The sequence below is a fragment of the Cucumis sativus genome, unplaced genomic scaffold (genome assembly GCF_000004075.3).
Source record: "Cucumis sativus cultivar 9930 unplaced genomic scaffold, Cucumber_9930_V3 scaffold92, whole genome shotgun sequence".
NCBI classification, from domain to species: Eukaryota; Viridiplantae; Streptophyta; class Magnoliopsida; order Cucurbitales; family Cucurbitaceae; genus Cucumis; species Cucumis sativus.
Genome location: NW_022279581.1, coordinates 18650 through 40667, shown reverse-complemented (window position 1 = coordinate 40667; position 22018 = coordinate 18650). Strand labels below are relative to the sequence as shown.

The following is a 22018-nucleotide window of genomic DNA, read 5'->3' as shown; positions in this document are numbered from 1 at the left end:
TGAAATACTATTACTAGAAGAGAAGTTCCAGAATTTAGAAGACAATGATATTTATTTCTTGTTGTGATATTACATAATATTTTGTCCTATTTTTATCATATAATTAAACATAATTAATAGTAATTTAACATATTTTTAAATTTATTTTTTAAAATTATTTGCACAAGGTTTCCTAACGTAGATTTGACGAGGATGTGGTTTGATCTCTAATACTTAATATTTCGATTATCTCCGGTTAAACACATATGCTTAATGTATGGAAGTGCACCACGTAAATGTTTTAAAGTTAGTCTTATTTAATATTTGTTTCTTCAAACAAATAGGACTTAGGACTTGAGACTTTAGATGTGGTTTAACCGTCTAACTTTATGAACTCATAAGAGAACTCCCCTATTTAGAGAGTATTTATGAAGATCTTTAGTGAGTTTTATGAGTTTGTGATTGGTTCGTTCATAGATTTGGCCCTTGAACCCAACTATATTGGATTTGACTTAGATTTTAGATTTGGGCAACACTAACCCTATTTTCAGGCTCAATTGGATTTTAATCTAAATTTTAATATTTAATTAAATCAAAATAATTAATTTAATTCAACATTTAATACAAAAACACATGGCATCATCGAAAATTTTCAATTTACCTCTTCAATTTCAATTTGTTTTAATTGCGTCCAAATTCAATTATTTGCAATCCATCATTGATTTCGTAAATGACGTGTCGACAAATGCTCATTCATAAATAGTTGAATTTGAGACTAATTAAAAGTTGACATGTTTTGATAGTATCACATGTGTTTCATCACGATCATTGGATTGAGTTAATTATTTGGTCTAGTTAAATATGTTTATTTGGGATAAAATTCTATTGAACCTAAAAGTAGGTCTAGCTTAGCCTAAATGCTAAATAAGGCTCAAGTTCTCTTCATTTATAGGGTTGAAATTTTAGACTTCAGAGCATCAAGAGACTTCTCTCAACAGCAAGAAAACTCCGTATGTCGTGAAGACTAAACCACTCCTTAAAACTCCATTTTTTTGTAGATACAATTGAGACCCCAACTTCAAGAACATCAAGCGTTTCACTTTCTCAAATCAAGCATACACATTCAATCGAGAGAGAATCAAAGGATTAAGTATTAGAGATTGAACCACATCACATAAAATCAACACAAACACATGTTCAACTCTACGAAACACGTTTCTTCAAAAATCTCATGCGAACAAATTGGCATGTCGAATGAAATCTCTCTACCTCTCATCTCTCTCGTCATCTAAATAAACAAATCAACAAATGACAATGAAGGAAGCTACATCTAAAGCTACCATCACAAGTGACACTTACATTAGACATGTCACCTAGTGTCACTCAAAGAGGATTATGCAAGAACAAAAACAAGGTGTTGTGATAACTTGTACACACCCTTTTATATAGAATAATGAGGCATTTAGGCGATATAAAGGAAGTAGCGTGTGATTAATTACGTTAAAATATAACAAAGACGTTATGCAAGTTGCAAAGGATAAAACGTTTGTTTTCACGGTCTTATTGTCTTAACACGTGTTTTTAATAAAAAGAAGTGAATTTGCAAAATGAAGGAGTACATTAGGCGTTTTATGATCAAAGGAAAAACTTGATCCAGTTTGGGATATTCAAACCTATAGTTGTTCGATTCCAACAAAAGATTGTGATAGTAGGCTCTAAAAAGAAAGAACTTGTTGAAGAGGATGACGAAGGATGGATAGTCGCGACTTATCAAAAAAGGAGACAACGAAATTCCATTCAAAAATAGTCACACGTCTATCAAAATTATAGAAAAGAAAGCGCCACTCATAAAAGGAAAGGAAAAAGAAAGAAAAAGACATGAAAACCTAAGTTTGTGCAGGAAGAAGACAAAGACTTTCCCCAACCTCAACAACCAGTTACTTTAGCATAATCCCTCTCAAGAAACTTTTTCGATGATCATCCTAATGAAGTATTAGAAGTCTTTGCATGTCATGCTATTAGCATAGAAAAATTTGACAGCAATCATATAACTGCCAAAGAAGTCAACAATTCAAAAGAAGTCAAGCAAAAATCTTTTTATCTTTGATCATATCAAACCTTCAACTACCTGATCTCCAGTCTTTCAGAGATTGAGTATGGCCATGATGGTAGAATAAAACCAATGTTCAACTTGTACTTCCACTCGAACTTCAACTTTTAAAAGGTCAAGTATATCCACATCAAAGAAAGATCGACCTTCAACATCTGATTTTGATAATCTAAAGATTACAAGTAATAAACATGAATGAAAGATAAAAACTTTGAAGGTAAAACCATTTCATGAAGAAAAAATGACAATAAAATCCACAGTTGTGTGCCATTACACATGAAGAGGATGTTGTACATTATCATAAATACAAAAGATTCCTTGATGGTAAAGCTAGAGCTTATTATATTCACCAATCTTACAAATGAAGGGGGTGAACAAGTCCTTGATAAAAATATGAGCTACTAAATATGCAAAGCTCTGTATGAGAAGAGCCTAAAGTGCATGATGCTCCTAGCCCACAGGAGCTTAAAAGATGAATGGCAAAAAAAAAAAAAAAAAAAAACTCAGTTGAATTATGTTATGTTTTAATTTTTTTTCTATAAGGGTATGCATCTAGGTTAAGGAAAGCTTTAAGTTCAATCTAGTAAAAAAACAAAAAATATTCAGTTGAACTACGTCATGACTTAATCCCTTTTGTGAAGGGTACACATGTAGCTTGAAGAAAACTTTAAGAAAAATGCGAAGAGTGTGAACTGCTCAAAACTCGTGTTATGAAATAAAAAGGTTGTGAATAAAGAAGCTATAAAAATAACTAAGTATAAGAATGACATGTTTTGACGAAGGAAGATGCATTTTTCATAAGCAACGCGAGGAAGGGTAGTACATGTAATAAAGCTAGCTAGGCAACACACTAAGACAAGATAATGTGAGAAGGAAAGTATACTAGGGTTTTGTATTACGCAAGGAAGAGCCAAGCGAAAAAGACAGTTAGGAAAGGATGGCGGCAACAAGCACTTACTATATATCAAGTGACAAGCTAGTTGAAGTGGAGTCGATTAAGAGTTAACCTAAATGATTAGTTAGCTAAACATGTGTTAAGTTTAAGTTAAGCATGTTTAGAGAAAATATTAAACTTGCACGTGTAAGACACTAAGTTAGGAGTTGGCGTGCTAAGATGAGTTTAAGGATGAGTAATCCAATTTAAGATTAGTATAAGTAGGCCTCGTGAGTTCAAAGGAAATAATAAGAAAATCCTAAGTGCTGAAGCTTTAGTAAGAGTACATCAGGCGAAGAGAAGAAGTTTTGTTAGTATGAAACGTTTGAGTTTTTGTGAGTGACCCTGCCAAAGAGAAGAACAGAGATTTTTCTAGAGCTTTTATTTCAAACTCATTATATTATGTACATTGAAGGACATGTTATAATTTTGATTATGACTTACAAGAAAAGCACAACCCTTTAAAAGTTTGTTTCTAAGTCAAAGTATTTATTTTATGTTGCTTGAATGAAATGTTTGTATGCGACTAAACATTAGCTTTATTCATATCATGAGTTAGCTGTTATGTGCTCATAAGAGTCAAGGCAACCATATGTTGAGTGGTTCGCATGGCACAAAGGTGGTTGGATGCGTTAAGAGGCATGCATTTGAGTTGATTGCTTGAACAACAGGAATTTAAACGTGAACTCTCTAGGGATACTGGTGGTGAAATGAGAATCATTAAGGTAGTCTATGTATGAAAAAGTTCAATGTCTAGACGGAATGAATAAGTAGAGGCTAATGAGGTGTTTAAGATTTATTGCTTCCTCCTTCCAGCGCGTGTTAAGGCATTGAGAAGTTGAGTTTGTAAAATGATTTCATGCACATACTTGTTTTCCCCAAAAAGATTTTCCTAAACTTTCACTTATTAAGTATTAGGCTTATGTTTTAAGTTCCCTTCCCTGGGTAAGCAAAGTAAGGAAATCGTGTAGAGAAGGCGAGTCGTTGCTTTGTGTCAGGCATTAAGAGCCATGCAAGCGTTAGAATTTAAGTTTAAAAGTTTTAACTTCTTTAAGCATTACCTTGTAATTACACTAAGTTTGTTATTGAAGGAATAAAGTTGTTAAGTTCTTTCAAGCCTATTAGTGTTGTGTTTCCATGTCACAAAGTAAGTTCTTATAAAGTTTAAATTTAAGTAAAAGTTTAAGTTTGGGCGTTCTGGTGTGTGGAGCTGCCTGAGGCACGTTTGCACTTGGAATGTGAGGGAGGGATGGGTTCCAGGTGGGGCGTGACATCCCCCTATATGGGTATATCACCTGCTTAAAATAAATTTAAAATTCAACAAACAAATAAAGTACTATCATAATCACATAAACAGAATACTAGAAAATTGATGGTGCTCATTCTTTCACTTAGAATTGAAGGTGCCTTGGTGAGGGTAATACAACAAATCAAAGAAGTGTAACACTAGGTGCAAGACACTATAAGTATGTTTATAAAGGTGTCACTCATCTAAAGTTAAACACTTTTAATCTTCAAGTTTAAAAAATCTTCAAAATCAACCTCAAAGGTCTCATTGATGCATTTTCAAATGCAAGACTGAATGCTTCATCAATGTTTCTTTATATTCAAGTTTGATGGTTGCTTTGCTGGTGCTAGTTCCATCCCTAAGTTTGGTGGTTGTGTTGCTGCTAGTTTCATCATCAAGTTTAATGTTAATTGTGTTGTTGCTTTTCGACTCAATGTTCAAGAACTGAGCTACTGCTTCTTCATTCCCAAGTTTGATTGTTGTGCTCCAGTTAGTTCTATTCTCATGTTTGATGGTTGTACTGCAACTAGTTTCATCCTCAAATTTCATGTTTGTTGTGTTCCTGCTTTTCCATCTTCAAGTTTGATGGTTGTGTTGTTGTTTATCCATCTCCAAATTCTAGGAGTGTAAGAATAACCCAACAACCCGAATAACCGGACTACCCAACCCATATTATAAGGTTGGATGTGTTATTTTAAATTTTGAGTTTGGTTGTGGGGGGTCTCAGGTTGAAGTTTGAAAATTTTGGTCCAATCCAACCTATCCCAACCGGAATTAATTATATTCTATATATTTCTATTAAGTTTTATAATATGATGTTAGGAATGTGTTTTTCTTTTAGAAGTTTGTTTCATATTTGACTTTCCATAAGTAATACTAGATGTTTTAAAACTTTTTGCTAAGTATTATTGTATTAATTTCGTACTCTATGGATGTTTTTAGATGTGTGGATTTATGGATATGATGTCATAAATTTTTAAAATTTAACAAATATTAGAAATGAAAAGAAAAATTATACAACTCGATAACCTAACTCAACCCATATTTTTATGGTTGGGTTAGGTTGTAAATGTTTCTCGAGTCATTCGGGTTGCCAACCCACCCAACCCAAAAATTCAAGTTGGTTCTAAAATACTCCTTAACCCAACCCAACTCAATCCATTTACACTCCTACCAAATTCAATGGTCGTGTTGTTACTTTTCCATCTCTAAGTTCGATGGTTGCTTTGTTGCTGCTTATTCCATCTCTAAGTTTGAGGGATGTTTTGTTGTTGGTTGTTCCATCTATAAGTTTAATGGTCGCTTTGCTACTACTTTTCCATATTCAGGTTCGAAGGTGGTACTATTGCTTCTCCATTCCCAAATTTGATGGTTACGCTACTCTTTCTCTTTAGTTCGACGGTTGCTTCGTTTCTACTTATAATTATTTCCTTGGTGTCTCAGAGCTCTCTTCATTTATTGACTTTTTTTACATTGTGATATTTGTGCTTGGACCAATGTTAGTTGAGTTAGTTTGGTGTGATTTCTTTTTGTTAGTATCACCTTCATCATCCTTATTGTACTACAATTGTTTATTTATTTTTTTCCATCAATGCCCTATCTTATAATTCTCTTTGTAATTTTGTTTGCTTCTTCTTCTTGAAAAAAATGTTGGAAGTAAAACATTCTAATTTCTCCATTGGTTACCAACAATGGGCATATCTCAAGCTCTATTGTCAATTCACTTAATAAATTAAACTAGTCTATAACTGTGTCTTATGACAATTAATATATAGTTGTAGGTTATGTAAGTACCTTTGGTGAGTCAAAAACCTTTTTCTTCCTATCCACTTTGGTTGCATTTTTTTAGCAAAGAAATTTTTAAATATACTCAAGGTAGATAGTATCTCATATGCCCAAGTTATGAGTAGGAAATATGAACTCCCTTGTTGATGTTTTTCCTAATATTCAATGCTGTTTGCACGTAGTTGACTAATAATTTGAATGCTAGCCTACCCCATGAGTACATGTCAAACATGTGTTGATCATCTACCAATATCGTATGTTTAGTTTTAATATGTAATACCTCTGGCTTAGGCAATAAGAAGTTCTTTAGAAAGTAAGAGAGTGACTCTTCAAAGTGTCATTAAGATAACCAAGTTTGAAAAGCATATTGAGACAACTCTTTAGAAGCCTCCTATAGACGCTATTTTTCCTCCGTCAAGTAAAGATTCTGTCACGCATCGCCTCAAAATCACTTCATACTATCCTGTGGAGGCATGACTGCCTAGACACTCAACGCGTATCTCCTAGCGAGACAACACACTGAAAGCCTAGTAAGCGGATTTACACAACAATCTTAAGCATGGGTCGAACTTTAAACTCAAACTTTCACAATGCAAGATAGAACAAACAACTTTTCTTTATTACTTAACAACGTGTGTTCCAAATACAATACATAATACAAGCTTTCTTAAATATAAAAGCTATAAAATAAGGCTTCCAATTTGTATAGAACAACTTCACACTTAAAAGACCTAGCTTGCTCACCTTACTCTTATCAACTTGGCCTTAATGTCTGATAACCTGGGAAGGAAAACTTAACACATAAAACAAATACTTAGTGAGTTATATTTTGGAAAACATTTTTGGAAATACAATACAATCAACAAATTCATGTTGAGATTTATGTCATAAAACTCGTAGATTGTAAATATAATCCATTGACCATTATTAATAAAATGTTATTAATTAAATTATTATTTTTTCTTAATAACCCAAATCCAATAAACTAACATCCTAAACAGTTTAATGAGTCTTGAATAGTATGTAGAGACATACAGAGATCAATGTTCAAGATCAGCTTAAAGGGTCTATAGTATAGGGATAAGGTTGGGTACCTTATCTTAGTATTACTATTGATACGACTCACTTTGTATTTGATACAAACGTAATGATCCAACGTGTTCGTGTAGTTGACATGCGAGTGAGGGTATCATATGCAATGAGTTTGCATAAGACCAGACCGCGAAATAGTAACCACTAGATGTAACTCCGTTAACTAGTTAGGTTTCTATTTTACTAGGATGACCTATTCTAAAATTTTGCCAATGTACTGATGTTTTAAGATTCGCAAATTAATTTGAGCAATGGTTCTTTAAATTCTTCCGCTGTCATAGGGCTTTTATCCATTCAATTGGTATCAGAGTCATCTCAAATTTTAGTTGGAAATTTTAAAATTTGCATTGGTTTAGGTGGGATTTAGTTTTTGCATTATGAATGTGGTTTGCAAAATAGATGTTTTCGATATTGGCACCTTAGATTACAACTTTTCATTAATTTGATTAATGTAAGGGTCCGTTGTTTTGGACATTTTAATTCTGTAATCAAGTATGTAAATACGTGTCGTTCGATGACTTTTGATGAAAAGATTTGGTGTGAAGTGACGTTTTTGGGTGCACCAGCGGATTTGAATAAAAAAGAAAAAATAGAAATAAACATACATTACGTACGCATTTTAATATTCTTGGTTGACGATTTTGGTGCAGTGGTTAAATTACTACCTTGAAAGAAGGATGTCATGAATTCCAATCTTACTGCTGTGTTTTTCTCGTTTTCTATTTCTTTATTTAATTTATTTTAATTAATATGATTATATTAATTTGATTAATTTTTAGGGGTGACAAATTCGGTTTATTTTGCTATTTAATCTATTATTAAGTTTGATTAAATTAATTATGTGCATAATGTATGTCATATAATTTAAAATCTCACCTTACGATTATAATTATCATGCATCATTTTGGATGATTTTCTAAGCATGTTCATCCATTTTTGTATGTTGAATTTCATAAATTATTTAAAGTATTTTGATGTTTTAAATATATGAAATTGGAAAATGATGACGGATGATATTACTTAGTTAAATATAATTTATTCTATTTAAATTAATGTCTTATGGATGCTTGGTTAATTTATATAGTTTTTAAATAAATTTTATATTAATTAAGATAAAAATCAAATTTGCATTGAGCATGTTACATCCATAGATTAATATAATTATTATGTTAATATAATATTTTGCATATTGTATGGATATTTTTAATTAATATTTTTTAATTAATTAAACCATAGTGTACATATTATAGGACTAATTAAGTAATTTTATAAATATTATAAAATTACTTAATTAGAAACCGTCAACCTATAATAAAGATCTTAGGATTATAATTATATTTTAGGATTTTAGGATTAATTTCATTTAATCTTAAATTGTTTAAAGTTAAATGGACCTAAGATCACATTAATTCTAATAGGATTAGAATTATATTTTTAGTTTAATGGAACTAAATAGGACAAATAGGATAAGGTTATAAGGGAACTTCACTGGTAAAATTTTGTCTAAGGATGGAGCTACTTAAGTTGACGGTTTACAAAACACCTCCTACTTGAGAACTGAGTCGGAACCGGCGTTGAATTAATCTTATTCCCATTAGCATAAGATGCCACTAGGTAAATTAAATGATTTAATACACCTAGAAATCCTAAGAATGAATAGGATTTAAGGTTATAAGGGAACTCCACTGGTAAAGTTCTGTCTAAGGCTAGGGTACTTAAATTGACAGTTTACGGAACATCTCCTATCTGGAAACTGACTCGAAATTGGCGTTGAATTAACCTTGTTCCTATTAAGAATGAGATGTCACTAGGTAAAATAAATAGTTTAGTGCATCTAGAAACTTTATAGTAAAGTTTATTATAAGAGTTATAATAAGAATAGACTTAGATAGATGCATTTAGCCGGAATTTATCTAAGTACAACAAACCCTAAATTAATAGAACGTTTTAGTGGGAGAAAAATGGTATATATGATATATCAATTTTTAGCTCTCACATCCTAAGAGTTCACACGTGAGATTCATACTCGGCTTTGTGTCGCCCTGGGAGCGGCCTTCCTTCGGAGAGTGTTTGTATGGGTCAATAATATGGTGAATAGGGGAAATATTCATAGTAAGTGGGAGAAGGACGAGTGTCACCGTATCCTACGGTCTCCTCCATTAGGTTGCACCGTGAGATTTCTATGATCCGCCTGCGTGTCGTTTTAGCTTGACCATCCCTTTGGAGGCCTACTTGTAGCAGTCGGAACAACGCAAACTCTATAAATGGATAGGGTTTCTTAGGTTAATCTTCAACAGTTGTCTTTCCTTTTGGTAGCCTGTTGAAGCGTACCTCTGGGATCTGAAAATGATAGGGTCACACTTACAGGATGAATTAAGTTAGTTCATGAATCCTTGACCGAACAATGATAGCTAAGAACTATAGGAATATGAGTTATTCTGGTATTAGTTATTATCTGAGATTGTCTCAATTCAGGAGAGGAGTAGCTAATCACCCTTCGGTGGCTCTTGCTCTAAACTTCTGAAGTATCGTTGCAAAACTAAATCATTTGTTGATTAGAGTTCTATGATTGCTTGTTTTTGCTGAATTGATTGGATTATTTTGATGGGTTAAGACAAAGATAAATAATATGACCAATTGATTGTTTCAGCGTGTCTTTTTCAATTTTTCAACTGCTTAAAAATGATAAATTAATCAATAAAAATTATGTGACGTGGAAGTCAAACCTGAATAAGATTCTGGTTAATAATGATCTACGCTTCGTCTTAATGGAGGAATGTCCTCATTCCCCTGCTCGAAATGCATCTCAGAATGTCAGAGATGCATATAACCGTTGGACAAAGGCCAATAACAAGGTTCGCGTCTATCTCGTGTCTAGTATGTTTGACATACTAAGCAAGAAACATGAGACCATGGTCATTGCACGTTAGATCATGGACTCTCTCCAAGAGATGTTTAAGAAGAATTAAAAAGAAATGAGGGAAGACACTGTTGGATACCATAGGTAACTCATGTGATACTGGTGAGAGCAAATCCCAAGTCTAAGTGAGGGAAGATTTCAAGTCTAGGGATGGGCTTCTTGTGAAACGATTACAGTGTATGTCGTTGTAGGGCTCACCGTGAGAAAGACGTTGATGAGACGCTGGTGGAATGTAACTCCCAGATCTAAAAATGTGAATGTGGCAAGACGGTGTTGGATATTCCAGATAACTCACGTGATACTGGCGAGAGCGAATCTTAGGTCAATGAGGGGAGATTCTCAAGTCTTAGAATGAGCTTGCAATTATGATTGTTGTATGGATTGGTAACTCGTTGTGTGGTTATTGATTTGTATTTTTCTCTTTCTTATTCCCATACAAGTCCACCAAAATTGAAGATGTTCAACTAGTGTGTTGGATTGGCTTGCTTGGGTAACCACGTCCGGGAAAAAGGAAAGAAGAAAAATACAATTTAAACTAATGGTGAGAAAAGAAATTACAAACCAAGGAGGACTGTTATTCATAACGGACCACATGAAGCAAGGAAAAGAGAGAGAAATACAATTCAAAGTAGTTATGATTGAAAAACTGCTTGAATTGTTAAGCCAATTAAAAGTCCTCTGAAAGCTTCTTACTCTGCGGTTCATCAATAGTTTAAGCGTATCTCCCCTTCTCTTCCCATACACATCCACTAAAATGAGAATATTTACTCATGTACAGGATATTTTAAGAGCGAGTGCTTACCACTTGAGAGGGAAGGGAGAGAAACGACTTAAACATAATGATGATTGAGCAACATATATCTTGATGTGTAGTAGAGAAATTTGTTAAGCTAGTGGTTAAAGTTTAAGGTTTCGCTATAGTTTAAATAAACAGTCTTAACTAGGGTTAAAGGGTTGGTTACTTCACGATTAAAGTCTTGTCGTATAAAATGTGGCATGATAATCCTGACAAGCAACTCATGGCCCGAGGTACAACATATCCATTGCTCCTTGGAACTTTAAGAACTTTAAAGGGCGATGAGACGTTTCATACTCCCTAAAAACCCTAACGCTTCCCAATGAAATGTAAAATCAACCATGTCGTACAAGAAGTTCAGAATGCTCGATTTGTTTTTACTCGACCTTTCTCATAGACTGGATTTATCGCATTTATCTTATCCTATGAGTCAATAATTTTGTGATTTAACATGCAATCTTTGGTGTTAGATGAAGAAAATACAAAACTAATTTACAAGTATAAGAATAATTACAAAGGTATACCAGTATGAGTATATACAAAAATATAGGGATACAGTCCTTAGTAAAGATGGAAAAATTATACATTACAAATGCATTCATGCGTTCAGGTTCTTTGGCGAGGAAGGATTGTGATATCATCGCTTCTGCTCCGCATAGCTTTTCTGACCGCATCATTCCTGAACTTCGTAGATCATTTCCATCATAACTCTCTACATCCTGATTGTTTATTGCAATAAGTCTCTACTCTTCATCATTCATCGCAATGTTCAAATGATCTTTCTTAGTTCTTATCGTATGACTAGATGAAATACAAATTTCATCAGCTTTACGCACGGACACCTTCTTTGAAGCCCACATGGAAGTTCTTATCTTCATTTGCGATTGAACGCATACATTGAGACTCGTCCTGACTACTTACCGAAAGATACACTGATCCTGGGGTGGGTTCAAGCAATCACAAATTACTCTGATACCTTGAACCTCTTTACGTGATCTTCGACTGAATGCGTGATTCACCAAGGTCAAATGCTTTGCCCAAAATCAAAGTAAAACTCTACTCTAATATTTGAAATACCAATTCTCTGGCAACGGAGCCAAAAACTTGGTGAGGATTAGTTGAAGCGTTGTCTCTGTTCAACAACTAGAACTTAATATTGGTATGTATCTTTTTTATTATTATTATTTGTCATATAAACTTTTGTTGCTAGACTTGATTTGGACAATTAATTTTAATTGTGAATTTTTCAATTTTTGTGAACGATAAAGAAATAGAAACTGTGAGTGATAAAAAGATATATACAATAAGCTGGACAACATTTATAGATAAATATCTTCTTGAGACATCGAAAGAGGAAAAGGTAAATAAAGCAAAATTTAAAACCAATTTTTTAAAATATTTATAAATATAGCAAAATATCACGATCTATATGTGATCGAATCAGATAGAAACATATAGTAGTCTATTTGAATCAATCACACATATATATAATAATATTTTGCTATATTTTGTAAATATTTTAATTCATTTTTATCGTATTTGAAAATAACACAATTTAAAATGGATTTATACAATTAGTACCATTATTTGATACAAAAGTAATTTATAATAGATTAATTTTTATAAGTATAACAAACTCACAAAATATTTACGGTGTGTCACAAAAGGAAAAAATTGATTGAGCTCGTCATTTTTTAAAAAATATTCCAAGTTTGCTCTTCCTTTTCATTCTTTCTTCTCCTCTTTCTTTCTGCGATTTTTTTCTTCTTTCCATCGTCTTTTTCTCTTCAATTTTTTCAACTTATTATTTGGTTCAAGATCGTATACCGAATATAAAAGATCTTATTTAAAAAAAATTCAAACGGTTATTTGGTTGTTTGGATAGCCAAATCTAAACGATCAAGTACAAAAATAGACAAATTTAAATGATAGATCTTTAAAAAAAAATTGTTTAAATTTGAGATCATATCTAAACGATTGTGCACCAAATATAAAGGATCGTGCACCACATTTGAATGAACAAATCTAAATGATCGTGTACCAAATATAAACGATGATTTTCCAAAAAATCTTGAAAAAAAATCTTTGAGATTTGACAACCCATATCTAAGTTTAAACGATCATGTATTAAAAAATTATTTAAAAAATCGTTCAGATTTGGATCCAAATCTAAACGATCAACCCAAACATAAACGATCGTGTAGGAAATAATAGCCAAATCTAAACCCCAAATACTAAATGATCACTTTCTAAAGATATCAAATCTAAACCCTAAATACTAAGGACCGGTTTGGTAACGTTCTCATTCCCTGTTTCTTGTTCCTTGTTCTTTGTTCCCGGTTTTCTGTTCCTTCTTTTTTTAGAACAAGAAAGAGGAATGTGTTTGATAATTGTTTCTATTTCTTATTTCTTGAAAAAAAAGAAACAGAAACAGAAAATGTGTTTGTTAATTGTTTCTTGTTTCTTGATTTTATTTGAGATTTATTTTTTATTTTATTCACATTTAATTCAATTAAACATCAAACAAAAATATGTCCTCCATTAAACATTAAAAAAATATATCAAACTTAGAAAATAAGATCTTCTTGTAATCTTATAGAAACTGAGATGAAGATTGAGATATGAAGGACAAAGTCGGTGAGAGGAAGACAAACTCACGGCTAAAACAAAAATCTAGTAAAAACTCATAAATTAGGCGAAATCCACAGCAAAAACACAATTCAAGCAAAGAGGAAGAGGAGAACCAAAATTCAGCAAAGAGGAATGCATCGTGTAAAGGAAGATGATGTGAGGCGAAGAGGAAGACAATGAAAACGATGAGAGAAAGAGGAAGAGTATGGTCATTTGGGAAGATGATGGAGATAAGAGGAAGAAAAAGGAAACCATGTGGAAAGTGGTTATTTGGGGAATGATTATTTGAGGAAGAAGATTATAAGAGGAAGAGAAAGGTCTTCCACAAGAGGAAAAGGAAAATGAAATAGAAAAAGAATTGAAAAAAATGAAAAATAAAACCAATCAAAAGAATTGAGCAAAAGAAAAAGGAAATCGATAAAAAGAATGGAGAAAAAGGAATAAAAAGAAAAACGTTTCTACTTTCTTTTAGAACGAGAAACGGAGAACGTATCCAAATACCTCCGTTTTTTCTTTAAAAAAGTGAAAACAAAAACATGGAACAGAGTGACCAAACGGGCCCTGAACAATGGTTTCCCAACTATATTCTTAATGCTAATTAATCGAGATAATTTTAAAAAAAATCACCGTGAGCTTACAAACTTTTTTCCTTTTTCAAAATTGTTTTATACAACATAAATATTTTGTCACTTTGTTATATTTTTTAAAATACCCAATTATAAAAAATATAAGGACAAAAAGGTTAGATGTCACACTTTTTCAAATAAGTTATGTGCCAAACACAAGTAATAATTTGAAATCATTCTTGCATTTAAAATTGTCATTTGAAATCATTTCCGTTGAAATTCTAATGCCAAACGAGTGAGGTTGGGGTCAAAGGGTCGAGTAGCATTCATCAACCCAACCATGTCGTCCATAGAAGTAAATAAACAAGTTCACAACCCAACCATGATCACAAATATGCATTCATTTAGTTTGATATATCAAATTAAACTGATATCTAAACTCTTAACCAGACAACAGTAGTCATTGGAAGACCTGATTCCTTTACCAAATCGTATCAATCTAATAACTTATACTTGCTTTCAAGTACTACAATGAATATTCTTCAGAGGACGACATAAGATAAAAGTTTGAGAATAATGAACCATACAATGATGATGTTGGAATGATATTCTTTAGAAGCTCAGACAGGATTTTGAGCATAAATTTGAACAGAGGTAAAAAATATTACTTTTGAAAATTAAACCCTTTCAGGTCACATTTACATTTTTCAATTCCCCCATGTTTCTCTAATCCATCAGTCATGCGAGAACGCATCAAATCAAATGTTACCAGAATTGCAGAAGAAAAAACATAGAGAGAGCAGATTCATCGACTGAAGAAAACTCAACAAGATGGAGAAGAAGATACATGTGGAAGTTGTTAAGCAAATGATGCTATATAATGAGCAGAATAAATGAAAGAACAGATTCCAATATGTAAATTACTAGGATGAGCAGCACCCACCTTTTTTGGGCTCTCCTTCTACTTGGTCCTCTCCCTGTATAACTACAGTAGTCTTTCCATTCTCCATCCAGCTCACATCCTGCTTCTTAAGCTCTTGAGATATCATTACTTTTCGGCTCAATATGTTGTAGATCTCTTTCACGACTGTCTGAAATGCGTTTGTCACATTCGAAGAATCGAGGGCTGAGGTTTCTATAAAAAACAGACCCTGAGCTTCTGCCAAAGACTTGCCTTCAGCAGTTGGTACTTCTCTAGCATCCTTGAGATCAGACTTGTTGCCAACCAGTATGGTTACTACGTTCATGTCAGAATGAGCTGTTCAATCAAAGATTTACCCAATCAGTCCTTTTAGGTCATAAAAAAAGGCACAGATGCAACCTATTTCTTGAGCCCTTTTAATTTAAAGGAAAACAAAAAAGAACAAAAATTTGGGGAAAATGTCTTTTAGTTTCTGAGTTTTGGGTCTAACTTCTAGTTAATCCTAGGTTTCAAATGTTACATATTTAATCATAAGATATCAGTGAGGTTACGTATTTAATCATAAGATTTGAGTGATGTTACTATTTAATCCTAAGATTTGAGTTTGATTTCAATTTAGTCCCCTAGGTGGCTAGGTTTCAAATTGTAATTTTGATACTTAGGAACTAAACTGAAACCAAAATCAAATCTAAGGACTAAATGCATAACATTTTAATATTTAGGGTCTAAATAAAAACTAGACCAAAAAGGCATTTTTCCCCAAAAAAATTATATGATAAAAAGAAAATATTGCTCCAAAATACATCTTCAAATACAAAAAAAAAAAAGAAAAAAAAGGAGACAAACCAACAACCGAAGAACACAGGCCAAAAAGATGAAACCCTTCAACTGAGAACCACAAGAAACTTAGAGAGAGTCCCTTAAGAAACTAAGAGATAAACTGATCCAAGAAGTTAGGCATAGAGAAACATCAAACAAAAAAATTGGCAAATGCTTGAGCCTTTAACAGTGTTCACTCAACACTGTAACGATATAGTTACAACCAAGAAACTTTACATAATGTTTTTTTCTCCTTTTGTTTTACATTTCCAATTCAGATGCAGCTCTCGAGGAAATTCGAACTTATGACCCTTCATTACTTAAGACTTTCTTCCTTGTTGAAAATTCTACTGTTTCCAGAATACGATCTGGTGAAGGCAAATTATAGAATAAAAATCTTTGAAGCCTTCTAAAAGTTCCAACACTCATGCAGAAAGGAAATTACTGTTTCTTAATTTTTTTCATCATAAGATACTATCTACACCACATTCACAAAAAGGAAACGGTAATACAAATGACAGAATAATGAGAAGTAAACCAGTTCAATAACTTGAAAATCAAATAAAAAGGCATGACAATTTAGTATTGGAGATTTTATTATCAAGAAACATCAGATAACATCTTTGTAATACTCACTGTGAAGTTCATTCAGCCATCTTCCAATGCTGTCAAAGGTCTGACGCCTACTAATGTCATATACGAGGAGAGCTCCAACAGCTCCTCTATAATATGCAGATGTAACGGCCCTAAATCGCTCTTGACCAGCTGTATCCCATATCTGAGCTTTGATTTCCTTTCCATTTATTTCTATCTTTTGGGTCTGGAACTCCACTCCAATGGTTGACTTGGAATTAGGGTAAAATTCATCTCTAGCAAATCTAGCGAGCAAATTTGATTTTCCCACGGCTGAATCACCAATTAAAACAATCTTGAAAAGATAATCTTCAGTTTTTTCCTCCTCGGAATAAAAAGCCATTGCCCAAGCCTCACAGAACTCTATAGAACCATAATAGTTTCAAAATACCTTCTGAATTCTGGGTCCTTCAGCAAGTCGATTCCACCTAAGGATGCAATTCTTCCCTACTCAGAATCAAAGAAATAGAATTCAGGAATATAAGAGACAGAGGAAACTTGAAAGGAAGGAAAGGTATAAAATATGCCAGAGATATTGTGTGAGTACTTACTTGATGGAGTAAGGAAAGAATCTGAGAGTACCAATATTCTGAAGCTAATAGCTGGTGAAGTGAGAAGGAAACAAAAAGGGAAATAGAATATAATCTTGTGTCAATCCGCCTTAGCTTCAACAGATCGAGTAAAAAATTCTGGTGCTTTCTCAATATCGAACCCAGCCTGGCCATTCCAAGAACCAAAACAAATGTACGGAGAAATTTATATCTAAAACAAAAGTACAATTAACCAAAAAATCTAAAGACGTAGGAGAGGAAATAATTTTGATGGGTGCTGCTATTTCTTTCGGAAGATAGCGTGAGAAGAAAGTATGCACAGTAAATTGTTGCAACATTTTAACAGAAGCAAATTACAACTCTGAACATTTGATAACAAACAGTAATACAATAATGAAAGGTATTACACTAAGAAACTAGATGACGATAAGGATGATAATTGTCAAAATAATCATTTTCATAAAAGTATAGACACAGAAACGGTAATGCCTTTAATAATCAACATCATGATGCTAAGTAGCCAGGTGTATCAACCATCCAATTTCTAGGACAGATGAGTAACTGCATCACAACATTTTTAAATAATTAAATTATGCTGATGCTAAGTATATTGCACATCATCCGATGGACCAATCTACGTATATTGATACTAGCTCCAAGCAAGTTCAAATTCAATTCTGTGATACATTTGCACGTGGCCAGTGGACCACCAACCCAATTTTATCATCCATAAACCAATATAAACTGAAAATATAACGAATATCACCCAACATAGATAAGAAAAATTTATAATTATTATTTTCTGCAGTCTAAGTTGATAGAAGGCACTAGGCTGACTCTTGATAATGAATATCAACTTGGAAAGTGGTTTTAGAGAGTCGAAACAACAAAGATTTTCACATCAGCAAAGAATGACTTGCTCAAGTGAAACGTTGCCATATGCACAAAAGCAAAGAAAATAATAAAATAAATAAATAAATGATAAACAACTTGCGACAATTGCAGTCTCTTTACAACCAAACCACAGATATTAATTTACACAATTTCATGTGGCATCGAGTCAGGGTTTTTAAGGAGATCTCTCATTATGAATCAATAAGCAATTGAGCAAAGAAGACAACAAAGCACAACCACAATATCAGATTTTTCCCCTACTTGCTCGTTTTTTGTGGCAACATGTGAGAAAAGAATCCCCCTTTCCTTTCAATAGCTTTTCCAACCAATAGTATCACCCACATCCTTTATGTTCTTAGTTATCATTTTTTAAAAGGAGGGGAAGATCTTGTGATCATTTAAGAATAGTTTTTTCTTGTTATGGTAATTGAAGTGGAAAATAAATAGAAGAATCTATGTCGCAAATCCTCTTCAAGATCATGTAAAAATGTAATGATTGGTGCTCAAGGTGCAATTCTAATCTTTCTGTTAATCAGAAGAGCTTTGTGTTGAAAAGTTTCTGTTGTTTCTTGCATTTAAAAAAGAAAAAAAAAGGTAAACAAAAGTAACCACACCAAGTAAACACATTAACTTATCAAACCATAATATATGCAAACGAACCAGCACATGAGCAAAACAGTGAAGTAAGAAACTCAATCAAGCCTATTTGAATGAGGTATGAACATGCACAAAACTTATTCAATCAAGCGACAAGAAATTAAGCCTCATGATTCTCCATTTTGTTTCTCAGGGTGCCACCAATTCGCTAAAACTAACATTTTTAAAATTTCTGCAAAATGTATGCTTCACAAGAAGAAACTGAAATATCTAAAGTGAAAAATTATTTCACAAGTACATCTTATCACCATAACTCGTCTAACACAAAAAAATTATTCTCCTGGTTACTTTGTTTTAACAAAGTATAGACCAACACATTCCAAGTAAGATTACTGGGTACAAAACCATTTTCTATGCCTCTATAAAAAAAAAACAAGCATCATTCACCATGCCTTCTTTACACTGCCAACTGATAAAAGTGTTATAGGTAAAAGCATCGGGGCGAACACCTTCAACTTGTAATCTATCAAATAGATTTAAAGCTTCCTTGATGCGTCCAACCTTACAAAGTCCATTTAAAACACTGTTATAAGTAACTATGTCAGGCACAAAACCTCGATTGATTGCATCTCTTAGAAATTCAAATGCGTTGTCCACTTTTCCAACTTTACAGAGCCCATTGATCATAATATTACACGATATAGTATCAGCACCAAGTCCATCCATTATCATTTGCTCATATAGTTCCAATCCTTTTTCAATATTACCAACTTTGCAAAATGCTTTAATCAGACCATTGTAAGTAATCTTATCAAGAGTGCATCCTCTAAATAACATATCATTAACAAGTGTGAGTGCTTTTTGGAATGCACCCCTCCTTAAAAGTGCATGAATCAGTGTATTGTAAGTCACATTGTTGGCAACTGCACCATCCAATAACATATTATGAAACAACCTGAAGGCCTCATCAATCCTATCAACCTTGCACAATCCATAGATTAGAGAATTATACGTAAACAAGTCAGGCTTGCACCCTTTCGTGCACATTTCACTCAACAGATTTAAAGCAACATGAACCTTCTCTTTCCTACATAGAGCACATATCAAGCAATTGTATATAACTGAATTTATAGTCAATCCCCTTGCTGACATCTCATGTAAAACAAGTCCAGCTTCTTCAAGAAGCCCTGCTTTACAAAGCCCATTAACCAGTATCGCGTATGTGATCACATTCGGCTCACAACCCCTCCTCGACATCTCATTGACCAAATCACGAGCAAAACTAAGACTCCCCTCTTTGCAGAGACCATGCATCAAGATGTTGTATGTAAAAATATCAGGCTGAAAACCAAAATTTATCATAGTCTCATTAAGAAAACTTTGAGCTTCCTTAAGCTGTCCACTCATAACGTACCCATTGATTAAAGTATTGAGGATTGCATTGTTTGGACAAGGGATTTTGATCAATATTTTTCTTGCTTCATTGAGTTTTCCAATCCTACATAGACCATGCAACAGAAAACCATACGTCATATTGTCTGGGTAAAAACCTCGAAGAAGCATTCGATCAACCAATTTTGTTGCATCATGAATTTTATTAACCTTGCAGAGGCCATGAATAACATCATTGAAAGTTTGAACATCAGGCATGCATCCCATAACAAACATTTCTTCCAAAAGCTTTAAGGCTTCACTAACTTGGTTTTTTTGGGATAGTGCATGTATTAAAGTTTGATAAACAATAGAATTGGGTACACATCCATGCTTTGTCATATCTCTAAGGAGTGAGCATGCAGAATCAACCTCATTAAACATACAGAGAGCTTTCATCACAATGCCAAAAGTAAAAACAGTGGGAGAGACACCCTTACTCAACATGTCATAGAAAACATTTGTAGCAACTTGTGGGCAATTACCGGTCACAAGTATTTCCAAAACTAAATCATAAGATTTGAAAGTTGGTTCACATAAATAGACAGCCCTCATATCTAGGAGCAATCTAATTGCTTGTCCAGGTTGTCCAGCTTTTCCATAATGTTTCATAATTATCATGAAAATGGACTCTCGAAAAACAATCCCTTCTTCTTTCATCTGCATTAAAAGTTTATCTATAAGCTTGAACTTTCCAATTGCCCCAAGCTTATTTATAAACACATAGTATACATCAAATGTATGGCAATAGCCCTTCTGGCCACCCACCCGTTCAAATATTTCCAACAATGTGGGAACATCAAGTGGGAGCTCAAGCAGTTTACAAAGTTGAACAGGAGTAATTAGAATGTGAGACTTCCTAAGCTTTGTGAGATCAAAAGGTTCAAGTAAACTCTCCCATTCAGTTGCAGGTTCTGATTCAACATTCATCTTGATTGGATCACTACCATCTCCAATATTCCCAGCTAAAAAGCTTGCTTTGCAAGAATTCTCAAAAAGAATAATGATCTTAGACTCCGATGAACTAAGACTTTTGGTCCGTTTAACAATGTTTCTGAAAGAACTAAACATTAATAAAAGATAGTTCAGGTGGTTGACTTCAAATTAGGGTAGTCTCTAGCAAATCTTGAAAAAAAAAAGTCTCAATTACTCCGCAAGCTAAATCTCCAACTAAAACAGTCTTGAAAAGATAATCCTCAAGTACTCCTTTGGATAAAAAGCCATCGGCCAAGCCCCAATAGAACTCTATAAAACCAGACTAGCTTAGAAATTACCTTCTGAAATTTGGATCCTTCAGGAAGTCAAATTCCACCTAAAGATGCAACTCTCCCCTATCTACAATGAAGAAATCGAATTCAAGAATATATGAGAGACAAAAAAAGTAAAAGAAAATAAAGAGGAGTCCTGAGAATGGCACCGAAACCCGTAAATCATAATAAGGTTGGAGTAGAACAGCACAATCAATAAAGGGGACAGAAAGTTCACACCCAAAATCGAGCACAAAATCAAAAGATATTTCCATAAATCAATTACTCCATTTGAAACCAACAACAATCTTTCCCTCCAATATCAACCAAAAGCCAGACTCGCAGAAAGCAAAAGTCAGAGAACAAGAAATAAACAAGAAATAAAAAGAACCCAAAACTCCAATCTTACTAGTTCTTGAGAAATGAGAGGGGGGGAAAAAGGGGTGTTAGATTTGGAGGAAATGAAGGTGGAATCTGGCGGAGTAAAACAATGGGAGAAGCTGGTGCTGAAATTTGAAATAAATTTGTAGTGATCAGAGCAGGGAAGAGGAAGTGAAGGGTGAAAGAGGAGAAAAAAGTGAATGGAAATACCTGAAAAGAGAGGAGAGGGTAGGGATGGAAATGAGGAGGAGGAGGAGGAGGAGGAGAAGAAGAAGAAGCAGCTTCGTCAACGCTCATCAGTTTGGTGGGATAATGGAAAGGGAACAGCAATGAGCAGTAATGAATGTGAATCGTGATTTGTTCGAAACGGAAAATTGATGAAGAGGAAGCAGAAACAGTAATAAATCTGAAGGGACTTCGGCCTTCCAATTTGGGATTCAAT

The 22018-nt window shown here is 33.5% G+C and overlaps 2 protein-coding genes across 6 annotated transcripts; both read right to left on the bottom strand.

Moving 5' to 3' along the window:
• Positions 1-14880: 14880 nt before the first annotated feature.
• Positions 14881-21964, bottom strand: LOC116406369 (ras-related protein RABA5a). Of its 5 annotated transcripts, XM_031890086.1 has the most exons (5): positions 21787-21964; positions 21223-21283; positions 17027-17192; positions 16479-16922; positions 14881-15359 (listed from the first exon to the last, which is right to left on the bottom strand). In XM_031890086.1, the coding sequence occupies exons 4-5, from the start codon at positions 16816-16818 to the stop codon at positions 15025-15027; spliced, it is 675 nt and encodes a 224-aa protein (XP_031745946.1). In that variant the 5' UTR covers positions 16819-16922; positions 17027-17192; positions 21223-21283; positions 21787-21964; the 3' UTR covers positions 14881-15024. The 5 variants fall into 5 exon arrangements, with proteins under 5 accessions (XP_031745946.1, XP_031745948.1, XP_031745950.1 ...); XM_031890088.1 differs by lacking the exon at positions 21223-21283; XM_031890090.1 differs by lacking the exons at positions 21223-21283; positions 21787-21964 and adding an exon at positions 21605-21675.
• On the bottom strand, positions 18751-21216 carry LOC116406368 (pentatricopeptide repeat-containing protein At5g64320, mitochondrial-like). The gene is given in 2 exon segments (XM_031890085.1): positions 18751-18952; positions 18955-21216. Coding segments are annotated over 2 exon segments (2196 nt in total). The 5' UTR covers positions 21020-21216; the 3' UTR covers positions 18751-18821.
• Positions 21965-22018: the final 54 nt, after the last annotated feature.

Bases quoted from the DNA above. Each gene is read 5' to 3' on its own strand.
- LOC116406369 (XM_031890086.1), bottom strand. From the start codon at position 16,818: ATGGCTTTTTATTCCGAGGAGGAAAAAACTGAAGATTATCTTTTCAAG. The intron at 15,360-16,478 runs GTGAGTATTACA...TTGATTGAACAG, and splicing joins ATGGCTGAATGAACTTCACA to CTCATTCTGACATGAACGTA.